This window comes from Carcharodon carcharias, chromosome 12 (assembly GCF_017639515.1).
Source record: "Carcharodon carcharias isolate sCarCar2 chromosome 12, sCarCar2.pri, whole genome shotgun sequence".
Classification (NCBI taxonomy): Eukaryota; Metazoa; Chordata; class Chondrichthyes; order Lamniformes; family Lamnidae; genus Carcharodon; species Carcharodon carcharias.
Window position 1 is genome coordinate 43728465 of NC_054478.1, and position 13149 is coordinate 43741613.

Below are 13149 nucleotides of genomic sequence, written 5' to 3' on the forward strand. Positions count from 1 at the left end.
TACTACCAGTAAAAGTCCATGGGCAGGACCTTCCGGCTGGCGAGTGGGGACGGGGCTCGCTCGCTGATGCATAAAATGACGCGGGATGACGTTGGGTGGAACTCCCAATGTCACCCTGCGTCATTTCTATTTTCAGGTCGGTGGGGGCACAGCCAAGTCAGCTGCTAGCCTGCTGACCTGTCAGCGGCCTATTGGGGCCATTGAGAAATTAATTAAAATCATTAATGGACCTGCCCATCCAACCTTAAGATTGGCAGACAGGCCGGGAGCCCTGGTGGGCTTCAGAAAAAGCATGAAACTTCATCCATGGGCAGGATGAGGTTTCATGAGGGTGTTTAAATTTTTAATAAAGGTATCAGTTAAAGTTATGGACATGTCCCAACTCATGTGATAGTGTGCTCTTTCGCGTGCATGTATGAAAGAACACATTCCTGGCTGAGGGAATTCCACCCTGCCCCCCACCCGCACAGGGAGCGCATAGCGCTTTCTGGAGGATATCATGCAGGGTGGGCCTTAATTGGCTCGCCCATGTAAAATGGCAGTGCGCCCCCAATCAGGAGTGCTGATCAGTGGCGCGCCCGCTCCCGCACCTCCCTCCCTAACACGGGGAAAATTTTCCCCGTGTGTACATCTTCCCATTTGAGAGCAATACATTCAATATAGTTTCATTCAGCAGCCAGCTCTTGCTCACCAAGTTGAAAGCTGATGTGTCATAGTTTTTTTAAATAAAAATTGTTTTTCTTGTCGCCTACATTCAGGTCATTTTATTTTTTTTTTGCTTTAAAAAGCAGTTGATGTGCAGTTTCTGGAATCTTGTTTGCTCATCTCGCATTTTTCAAGGTTATTATTTTTTTTGTAACATCTTCTTGACTTCATTCATCACTTTCCATTAGGACCTCCTGAAAAAGCCACTGTCTGGAAAGTAGTGTATATTGTCTACCCCTTGAGAGTTATATGACCACAGTTTGAGATTTTTAACCAACTGATTATATTTTAAATTTATGCCCTTTCAATTAGCAGTCTTTCTTAAAATGACTCATTTTGGCGCCTGTGCATTTTACTCAAAATAAATCATCAAATGACACAAGGCAAACATACTTGATGACCACAGATGGGAATAACTAAAGTGTAATTTTCCAATCAATAAACAATTTTTATGTTATTAAGTCACCAAAACAGCACAGTTTAATTAAACATGCGCTTTCAATTGTTTTTTGTTTTAATCCCATGTAGCTGAGTCCATTTTGTAGGAGACAAATGCATTGTTGGCCCACAAATGTGGTTCTAATGCTGCGTGCTTCGTGCTTCGTGCTGGAGATTTTTGTCGTATTTGGCTGCCCGGCTCCACGATGTGTGGAGTGCAGAATTACTTTTCAGTCAAAAGACCCATTAGAAAATTACTTTGCACATCAACAAATAAATATGCATTGTTTACTTTAAAAAATGGCAGGAGGACAGAAAACAGAGTTGTGTTTGCAACTGATGAAAACGATTTTAAGGTAAAGTTTGTGTCCTCATTCATTTTAATTAGATGTCATAATTCTTTTTGGCATTGCTGTTTTTGGTCTCCATTAGGCAATAAGTTTCTCTCAGCATTTCATCAGAACAGAAAATTGAAGATGGATGAGTTACTAAATAAAATCAATTTCTTCTCCAGTTGTCCCATGGGTATGTCAGCTAAGTAATCAAATTCCACTTGTCAGTATATATTAGACATAGCAATACCTGCTTTTTGTTGATTTTTAACAAAAACTGATTACTGTAAAATGAAGAAGGGTTCCAATCATAAATGTTTGCAGTTACTTGTTCCCATGAAAATTATAGACATACCATTTCCTCAATTTGTTAATTTTTGTGGAAAAGCAAATGTGAGTGCAAAGCTGTTTTCCTCACTTTACACCTACGTCAATTGCTAAGATCAGTGAATAGAGAAACATATAGCGCTAGCGACTGCAAGCTTCTCAGGAATATCTTATCGTAGATCTAGTTTAAAAAATATTTAAATGTAGTTTCTATAATGTAAGAAATGATTTGCTAGAAATCATAACATGGAATTTATTTTTTTTCTCTTACTCTTAATGAGTAATTCACTGCCATTGAATATTCTTGAGCTTCAATTAATAATGATTCCCCTGCCCTGATAACTAAAACTGTGATGTAAATGAGATATGTTGCATAATCTTGTCTCATGGTACATCTATTAATATAGTATGAGTGACAGGAAAATCGTTCCCAAGTGGGAGCAACTGCTGCTTCTGCATCAATTGCTTATTTGAATCTCTCTGAAACCAATGGCTGATTTACGTATATTAGATATATAAAACTAAACATATGCCACACCGTAAAAATTATATATGTATCTTGGCATTCTACCTTCCATTGGTGAGGTCTTTAATTACCAAGAACCGCATAACATCTTAACTAATCTGTACATATGAATTCCTGTATTTTTCTCTTGTCCTGTACATTGGATAGGTTCAAGTTCAATGGCAAGTCAGATTTTGTTTATGTTGTCAGAGGTAGCATTTCTTCCAGGTGAGCTTTTCGAAGAAAAGATGTGGACTCACATCAGGCCAGCCATTTTATGATCTGACTTTATTTATACCTCCCCAACTGAGAGTGCAATATAACAAAATGGTCAGACCTTGCTATATACTATCCTCTTTGCAATTCCAGATGCACCATTTCAGCCTGGGCCAAGACACAACTGGGACTAAAAAAATGGACAGAACCAGGTGTGCCCTGATTCTGTGCTTTTTCTTTTTGTCCCAGCTATTTTACAGCTAGGGAAATCATGATGAGATCATTCAACCCCTATCCACGCCAACAGGGAGAGTTTTGAGAGATTTCCTGGGTTATCCTGTAATCCCATCCTATACACTTTAGCAAAGCTTCAATGAAACCCTTGCGCAATTGATAAAGCCTAGAACCTTCATTGCAACATTGTCATCAAGAAAACCCAAAGTCATGCCAATGAGAATAATTTGTAAACAATAGCATTGTGACCCATTATTACATAGCAGCAGCACGACACAGACTGAATTTTATGGAGTTGATTCAGCTATCTGTGAGTTGAGAAACCACTCCACTGTCTTGTCTTGGATAGATCTTGATGAAGCCAACGCAATTGGGAGGCTTTGGATTTGGTGACTTTATATTAGAAATCTACCACTTAAAAAATATAATTCAGAGCATAATTGCAATGCAAAAGCCCTTATAAAATAAATAATAAGTGAATAAGTAAATGAATACTTTGCATCTGTCTTTACCTATGAGGCAGATGCTACCCAAGCCGTGGTGACAGAGGAGGAAACTCAGTCACTAGAAGGGTTTAAAATTGATAAGGAGGAGGTATTAGATAAGCCTTCGGTACTTGAAGTTGTTAAGGTATCAGGACTAGATGAGATGCATCCAAGAATATTGAAGAAAGTGAGAGTGGAAATCACTGAGGACTGGTAATAATCTTTCAATGTTCCCTGAATTCGAGGGAGGTGCCAGAGGACTGGAGAATTGCAAACATTACACCCTTATTCAAAAAAGATTGTAAAGATATGCCCTGCAATTGCAGATCAGTCAATTTAACTTCAGTTGTGGGGGAACTTCTAGAAACAATTATTCGGGTTAGAATTAATAGTCACATGAAAAAATGTGGATTGATTCAAAAGAGTCAGCATGGATCTGTTAAAGGAAAATCATGTCTAACTAACTTACTGGAGTTATTTTGAAGAGGCAACAGAGATGGTTGATGATGGCAAGGCTGTTAATGTCATGTATATGGATTTCCAAAAGATGTTCGATACGGTGCCACACAACAGACTTGCAAGGAATGTTATCAGTCATGAAATAAAAGGGACAGTAGCAATGTGGATACAAAATTGACTGAGGGATAGGAAACAGAGAGTAATTGTTAATGGGTAATTTTCGGGCTCGACAAGGTTTATAGTGGAGTTCCCCAGGGGTCGGTATTGGGACCTTTGCTTTCCTTGATATATATAAATGATCTACATCTTGGTGTGCAGGGGACAATTTCAAAGTTTGTGGACAACACAAAACTTAGGAGAATTGTAAACTGTGAGGAGGACAGTGTAGAATTTCAAAAGGACATTGACACATTGGTGGTGTGGGCAGATAGGTGGCAGATATAGTTCAATGCAGAGAAGTGTGAGGTGATACACTTTGGTACGAAGGACATGGAGTGACAGTACGAAATAAAGGGTACTATTCTAAAGGGTGTGCAGGAGTAGAGAGACCTGGGTGTATATGTACATAAATCAGTATTCTAGTATTCTAGGCTTCATTAATAGGGGCCTAGAATACAAGAGCAGGGAAGTTATGATGAACTTATATAAGACACTGGTTAGACCTCAGCTGGAGTATTGTGTACAGTTCTGGGGGCCACACTATAGGAAGGATGTGACTGCATTGGAGAGAATGCAGAAGAGGTTTATGCACATGGTTCCAGGGGTGAGACATTTCAGTTATGAGGAAAGATTGGAGAAGTTGGGACTGTTTTGCTTGGAAAGGAGAAGGCTAAGAGGAGACTTGATAGAAGTTTTCATAATCATGAGGGGTCTGGACAGAGTAGATAGGGAGAAACTGTTCTCGTAAACGGATCGAGAACCAGGGGGTGGAATTTTAAAGTGTTTTGCAAAAGAAGTAAATGCGAGATGAGGAAAAACGTTTTCATACAGTGAGTAATTTGGGTTTGGAATGCACTGCCTGGATGTGTAGTGGAGGCAGGTTCAATTGAGGCATTCAGGAGGGCATTGGTTGATTATTTAAATAGAAACAATGTGCAGGGTCATGGGGAAAAGGCAGGAGATTGGCACTCAGTTAAAATGCTCAGAGAGCCGGTGCAGACACGATGGGCTGAATGGCCTCCATCTACACTGTAACAATTCTGTTATTGTGTTGTGTGAAACTATCAATGACAGAACTTCACACTCACCTTTGCTGATGCAGTAAGTATACGCAGGGCGTAACTGAGCCAACCAAAGCAGGAAGGCCATAATTTTGATCCCTGATCTGTGCAGAGTTAGGCAAGTCCAGTATGAGCAGGGCACCACAATTGGCCTACTCGCTGAGGGTCAGCCAGATTTCGTGAGCCCCGGTGAAAATGTGGACATCAAGTCAGGGTAGAAACAGGGTTAGCTACGATATACCCTGTGGTTAAATTGTTTCACCCACAATCCCTTTCGATCTTCATGTATGAATAATGGCCACTTGTGGAACCAACATCAGGGAATTCATTGCCCATAGGAGTTGAGAATAAAAAATTTTTAAAATGACCAAAAGCAAACAATTACTGTTAAAAGTTTTTTTTTTGTTTTTTTTTAATTAGAATATAATTAGTACTAATGACTGATTGTGCCGCGCAAAGTATCCCTAAGTTTCAACCCACAGTCTTTATATATTTACTCCTGAAACACTGGTCTGAAGCAGAAACATTGAATAATGGTACATGGTGGTAAATTTATTGTGCGGTACCAACAGCAGGGAAGTGGTTCCCAAAGGGATGCAAAGGTACTGCTGTCAATGCTGCCAGCCCCTTTACTGTCCCAAAGGAGCCAATAGCTGATTCACACACATGATGCAAGCAAGGAGAGAACTATGATGTCTTGCCAGAGGCAGCATAGAGGAGATACTAATCCCAGGGGTGAAAATTTCAAGCTGAGTTTACGTAGCATGCTTCAGCAAGTTTTAGCATCAATTCAGCTTGCTTGTGATGCCTGGGACAATAAATCCTCTAATCCAGTCAACATCACTAGCTATTTAAGTGTAAAGAAAATATGTATTTCACAGAGCTGACAAAAAAAACCACACAGGAAATAGTTGTTAAAGTTAAATTAGGGTATTTTAATTGTCGGATTTCTAACGTGAAGACTGATGGTGAAAGAAATAGAATATTCAGGATAGCTCTTTTAATAGCCAATGGTTTCATTTGCTTAATTGAAAAGTTTAGTAAATTGAAGTGAAAATATATGTTTGTTAATTGTACTCAACTACTTTTACTTATCTTTAGCAAGTTTTAGATGGTGGCTAACGAAGGAAGAACAAACCTGAAAGTGTGTAGTCAAGTAATTTTTTCTTTAATTCAGGAATACACTTTGAAGGACTATTACATTGTACTTGTGTCCTTTCTGTATATGATGTTAGATTTGGCATGCTGTTGTGTCTTGCATATTTTAGAATTGCAGATAATGTAAAAGTTCTATGTATGTTTCTATAACCATTGCTGTATATCATATACTCTGTTTATAATAACTCTATCCCTTTTGGGTAATGTGGGAAAAAAAAACAGATTGTTGAAGATTTCAGATATCACACTATAAAGATTATATCAATATAATTTATCACTGGCAAAAAAAAAAATAACGTGTTACTGCATTGTATGCAGCTGGATGTACTGGACAGATTGGGAAGAGGAAGAGATAGACAACATGACAGGAAGAATTGAGAAAGCTTGGATGGATGGTTCCAATCGACAGCTCTTTGTGACAACAATGATGTTATGGCCTAATGGTTTAACCCTAGACTACACCAGTGGAATACTATATTGGTGTGATGCATACTATGATCACGTTGAAAGAATTTTTTTAAATGGCACAGATAGAATGGTGAGTGTGCCCTGGTTATTTTCCTGTACCATGGCAAATAATTATGTAATTCATGACACTAAGACTCAAGAGTAAAAGGATTTTACAACAAAGTGAAAATAAATTCAAAAATAAATTCCACCTCTGGCCCCCAAAATGAAACAAGCAATAGTAATTGGAACTCAGTGATGTATTTGTTATTTTTTATGGGGTTCTACACAAGCTAAGCCAAATGAACAGGAAAGAGGTTAGTTAAATACAAACATTATGGCCTGGAAATTCAGTGACCTCCATGCCCTAATATCTGCTACTCCAGCCCCAATCACTGATTGGCCCCCCTCCCTGTCACTGATGTCCTCATCCACTTCCGCCACTTCAATTGCCCCGCCTGCCTTTCCTCACATACTTGAGGGTGGTTGTAACTGTGAATGAGGCCTAATCTTCAAAGGGACTTCACTCACAAGCTGTCCCCTATTCCTTTCAGCTCACTTCCTGCAGGAAATTATGCCCATGGACAAATACCAGAGGTGCCTCAGGCCCTCATTATTCAAGCACACAGACTGAACACTTCACCCAACAGCCCCCCATCCCTCACTCTCCTCCCACCCCTTCTGCCTCCCCCACCACTGCACCCCAAAGTCACGCACCCTAATTTCTGGCTTTAGTCTGTTACACTGAAAAGAAAATGCTATAATCACTGTTGGATTCTGCCTGAATATTGAACGACCATAAAAGTTTCAGTCAAAATATTAGGCACAGTAACTATAGATTTTGTCAAAGGTACTTGAAATAGCTTCATCTACTGATTGATTCTTGGAGCAATACAATAATGTATTCATGGCTGATCATTTATTTTCTTTAGCTATCAAGTTCTGTTCAGTTTGAATGTTATTTATATTTATTTTTATGCTTTTACACATATTACAGATAGTATATGGTGGCAAAGAAGTGAATCACCCCTTTGGATTGTCGCATTATGGAAGATTTATTTTCTGGACTGAATATACAAATGGAACCATTTTTCAACTGGATTTGATAACAAGGAATGTTTCACTGCTCCGAAAAGAAAGACCACCATTATTTGGACTGAGAATCTATGATGCTCAGCAGCAACAACAGCTACAAGGTACTGTACATGCAGAATGCTGAAACAAGCAAATTTCTTCATTTAATTAGACAAATCTCGACAAAAAAATTATGTAAGGAAAAGATAGATGTTATTTTGTAAATCTAGCTTTTAATTATTTCTTGTTATGAGAAGCTTAAGCAGGACAGCTAAACAAAAGAATAAAAATAACATTAGTCCATCATGATTTATAATTCCTATTAAAATGCAAAATAACACAGTAGGCACAAAGTAAGAAATCTCTTGTGCGGATTGCTGTGTTATATTTGACACTTTCCAGGAGTGTCTGAACTGTCATTTATGAATGGACGGCATTGTGTCTGATATGTGATATTAGCTATTTTCTCTACAAACTCACAAGCACTTTTTCTTTTTCATCTGTGCCTTGCACTCATGCAGATGAGCTCCTAAAAATTGTGTCAAATCGAAAATGGCACCATAGTGAAGCCATAATATACAGAGAGTGCCTTTCTTGGAAAAAAACAAAACTTGATAAACCATAGGTGTTCATGTTCAGATCCTGCTCCTTTAAGTATGAAGAGACCAACCACTGGGCAGAATATTCTGCTTCTTTCTCCTTTATTCTTTCAAAGGGATGTGGGTGTCATTGTTGCCCTTGAACTGAGTGGCTTGCCAGGCCACTTCAGAGGGCAGTTAAGCATCAACCACATTGCTGTGCATCTGGAGTCACATGTAGGCCAGACCAGATAAGGATGGCAGATTTCCTTCTCTAAAGGACATTAGTGAACCAGGTAAGTCTTTTTGACAATCAGTGATAGTTTCATGGTCGCCATTACTGAAGCTCGATTCAAATTCTGGATTGTATCAGTTAAATTTTAATTCTAGCAGTTGAATAATAGGATTTGAATCTGTTTCCGCAGACCATTAGCCTGGGCCCCTAGGTTACTAGTATAGTGACATTACCACTACTCCACTATCTTGCAATGAAAGCCCAGGCAAAAGTATAGCTAAAATGTGTTTAGCCTAACTGTTCCATGCAATTGTTTATTGTGAGAGGACTAAGACCTCACACTGTATATTTTTATAAAATATATATAGATACCCTCACGGCTATTCCTAAAATTTAAAAAAACTGGACAAGTACCTTTACAAATGGTTGAATCTATGAATGTCTGTGACTCCTGAACAAAAGAAGCTACCTGGCAGTATCGGGGTAACTTTCACATTGTTATCTCTGGGGACCCACTAACAACCCCCTGTGGGCTGCACATGTCAAATTCAATGTGAGTTATACAAAGGCCATCTGCATTTCATAGCCCAGGCTGGTCAACAGGAGTCTGCTCATCTGATAAGACAAAGGGCCCACAACCATCCTTTCAATTCTTAATGGTTGGGACATTTAAAAATGTTAGGAATCCAGATGAGGGATAAACAACCCTTGCCAAAGAGAGTGTGGAGAGGTGGGAGTCATGTGACATGGGCCTCTGACTTCTGGAACCAGTAATATTGACTTGCTGAACTGAAAAGCTCAGTCTATTGTTTACCATCTGACTGGCAGCCTCAAGGAGAAGGAACTCTTCCCAGGCTGAACACCTGGCCCAATCTACACTGCTTCTACTGGGAATTCTCTACCATCACTTACGAGATGACTCATCTCTACATGTCTATCTCATTGTGTGAAGTCAACACCACTGGAAAAGTGAATTCTACAGCTTTGGTTTTCAACCCACTGAAGGAATACCTCATTGGACTTTGAATCTGGACTCCAGAACACACGTGAAACAATGGGCGGAATTTTCTGAGCCTGCTGGCAGCGGGTGTGATAGGTGGCATGCGCAGAAAATATGGCGCAACCTGCTTCATGACGGCGGGAAGGCAGGTCGCAATAGTCCGCTCAGCCCGCCAATGGTGAGCTGCGTTTCCTCCCATCAGTCAGCGGGGAGTTAATTGTAACTCACCAGCATATAATTAAAAGGCCATTCCACAAGGCTCTTGGAACCCCACCATATTGTCCCTGTTGCTTGCCATTTTAACACTCCACCCTGCTCTCTTGCCCACATGTCTGTCCTTGGCTTGCTGCATTTTTCCAGTGAAGCTCAACGCAAACTGGAGGAACAGCACCTCATCTTCCGACTAGGCACTTTACAGCCTTCCGGACTGAATATTGAATTCAACAACTTTAGATCTTGAACTCCCTCCTCCATCCCCACCCCCTTTCTGTTTCTTCCCCCTCCCCTTTGTTTTTTCCAATAATTTATATAGATTTTTTCTTTTCCCACCTATTTCTATTATTTTTAAATGTATTCCACCCATGGTTTATTTCACCCCACCCCCACTAGAGCTACCTTGCTTGTCCTGCCATCCAATCTTAATTAGCACATTCTTTTAGATAATATCACCACCTTCAACACCTCTTTGTTCTTTTGTCTGTGATATCTTTTGGTTATCTCCTCCTATCACTGCTTGCTTGTCCCAACAACCCCCCCACCCCCCTTCTTCCCCCCCTCCACCTTAAACCAGCTTATATTTCACCCCTTTCCTATTTCTACTTAGTTCTGTTGAAGGGTCATGAGGACTCGAAACGTCAACTTTGCTCTTCTCCGCCAATGCTGCCAGACCTGCTGAGTTTTTCCAGGTATTTCTGTTTTTTGTTTTGGATTTCCAGCATCCGCAGTTTTTTGCTTTTATCTCTGGGAGCACAGCACATCCCGGTGGCCTCCACAGCATCCAGCAATCCCTCGAGGGACCCGTCGTTGAAGCATCTTTTTTCAATTGCTGGCCATGTTTCCTGGGCAACGGTGGTGAGGAGCACTTTGCGGGTGGCTGCCTTTTAAAGGTAGCGGCCAATGTGATGCAACAATGGGGTGAGGACGAGCAGGCAAATGAGAGCCCACCCGCCGTGGAAACGGCGTGTTTCCTCGTAATGAATAAATAGATAATGAGGTGGGCTCGGGATGATACAGCTTGAAAACCCTCCATTTTCTTTGGTGGGTAGGACTCCATTTTACCCGCCGGCTACTGCACATAGTGCAATTCTGAGAAAATTCTGCCCAATATTTCTTTTCTCTGTGGTCGCTGCACTGTAAATCTTTCTTTTCTCCTACCCTCTCTTTTACTGTTTGTGCGTAGAGGCAATGTTGCGACCCTCTTTCCATGTTTTGTGGGTGTGCAAATAAACTCACTCTTTTAATTCACCCAATCCCGAGTTTGATGTGAGGTTATTAATAGAAAATTGGATTGCACGAAAACCATGGGGGTGGGAAATACACTACCGCTTCTTAAGAGGGACTCAAATCAAAAACACCTTTCCTTTTATGGATGGGAGGTAAGAGGAGAAATTAGTGCTGTTTAAATTACCTCCCTCCCCCACCCCCCTACACTCCTGTCCATGACATTATGTTCCACATGAGCTTCATCCCACCTTATTTCATCTAACCCTATCAACAGATTCATCTATTAATTTTTCCATCTTGAATTCTGATCATGATCTGGAATGCACTTCACTGATTGATAGGGTGGGTGGAAGCAGGTGCAATAGGGGAATCGCATAAATAACTGAAGGGAAAATATTTACTGGACATTGGGGAGAGAGTGGAGGAGTGTGACTAATTGGGTAGCTCTAAGAAAGAAGCACAGTCATAATCGGCTGAATTAGCTCTTTCTGAAATCATTTTACTGTGGTGCGAGGTCAGACCCTTCAAGGAGAATGGCAAGTGGAGCTTTTTAAAACTTTGTTTTATAACACATTTTCAAGTGCATTAATACAGTTCTCTGTAAAGATCTTGTGTGACCTGTTATTGATTAAATAAATCACTAATGAGGTTTATAAATCCACCTTCAACCTATATTGGTTTATGTTTGAAAAAACAGCAACTCGTGACTTTCATAATAAATTTTCTAAGTTTTTCAAGAATTTGTCTCTTGATTTATGGGACAGAGGGATTAGTATGTAAGGAGGTTTTGTTGCAATTATATAGAGCTTTGGCAAGACCAGACCTGGAATATTGTGTTCAGTGCTGATCCTCTTGCCAAAAGAAGGATATACTTGGAGGGAGTTCAATGAATGATTACTAGATTCCTAGGATGAGAGCGCTGTCCTGTAAGGAGAGATTGAGTAGAATTAGCCTATATTCTCTGGTGTTTAGAAGAATAAGAGTGATCTCAGTGAAATGAATAAAATTCTTAGTGGGCTTGACAGGCTAGGGGCCATTATCTTAGGATAAGGGGCTAGTCAATTAGGACTGAGATGAGGAGAAATTTCTTTACTCAGAGGGTTTGAAGCTTTGGAAACCTCTCCCTCAGATGGTTGTGGATGCTCAATGAGTATATTCAAGACAGAAATTGATAGATTTTTTTTTAGGACTAAGGGAATTGAGGAATATGGGGGTGGTAGAGTGGAGTTGATCTATAGGTTTAGCCATGATTTATTCCATGGCAGAGCAGGCTCAATAGGCCATATTTTCTTTATTCTTTCATGGAATGTGACGTGATGTGCAAGGCCAGTATTTTCTTTTACCTATCCCTGATTGCCTTAAAACTGAGTGGCTTGCTACACCATTTCAGAGGGCAGTTAAGAGTCAATGACAGCTGTGAGTCTGCAGTGACATATAGGCCAGACCAGGCAAGGACATTAGTGATAAAAACAAAAATATAAAAACAAAAAACTGCGGATGCTGGAAATCCAAAACAAAAACAGAAACAGAAATACCTGGAAAACTCAGCAGGTCTGGCAGCATCGGCAGAGAAGAATACAGTTGAATGACTTTCTTCACTAAAAGACATTAGTGAACCAGAGCTGGCAAGAGGCTGGGGAGCTGGCAAGAGGCCTGCACTACTTTTTGGGAAGGACCACCAAACCACAAGTCAATCAGGCAGTGGCAAGGCCAGTGGCAGGCCTTCCCCTGGAATCAAGACAGCAGAGGCAGAAGGCTAACCTACCGAGAATTTGGCCGGCAGCACTTGTGCTCAACAGCACCACTGGGGCGGCCGTGGCTGCGACCAGAAGGGCAGACACTGGAGTCCCAGGGCCACAGGAAAAAGAGTTTTCCTCTTACCACCCCTCTGTAAGCAGAAGCTGTCTTAAATTAGTGTTTAAAGAATCGGTGGTGCTGTTTTATTCCCAACCCCTCAGTTTTTGTGACCCAATTTTACTAATAATCCACAGCAAACTCAAGTTAGGATTAACTCAGAAAGGTTAGTTTATTTTACACATTCAAAACCCAGAGAAAGGAGCGTTAGCAACATCCCACTCTGCGCGCACACACGCACATACACGCACTCATAGTAAAAGGTGGCGGGGACGTGGAGGGTGGCAGGGTTCGATAGAGAAAAAGAGTTTTACAGTGCAAGAACGACAGAAAAATGAATATGAGTTCACGTGAGTTCCAGAGTCCAAAGTCAGAGTCCCACGAGGAATTATTTCACATAGGCATTTGAGTTTCGCTGGGGAGTTGTAGAATTCACTTT

General features: G+C 40.5%; 1 protein-coding gene across 1 annotated transcript in view; it reads left to right on the forward strand.

Annotated features, from left to right (window-relative positions):
• LOC121284946 (low-density lipoprotein receptor-related protein 1-like) overlaps positions 1-13149 on the forward strand; it is a 1922347-nt gene that overhangs the window by 968389 nt on the left and 940809 nt on the right. The window contains exons 13-14 of the mRNA XM_041200912.1: positions 6398-6617; positions 7524-7722. Coding sequence (XP_041056846.1) covers positions 6398-6617; positions 7524-7722 — 419 coding nt within the window. The remainder of the gene's footprint in view (positions 1-6397; positions 6618-7523; positions 7723-13149) is intronic.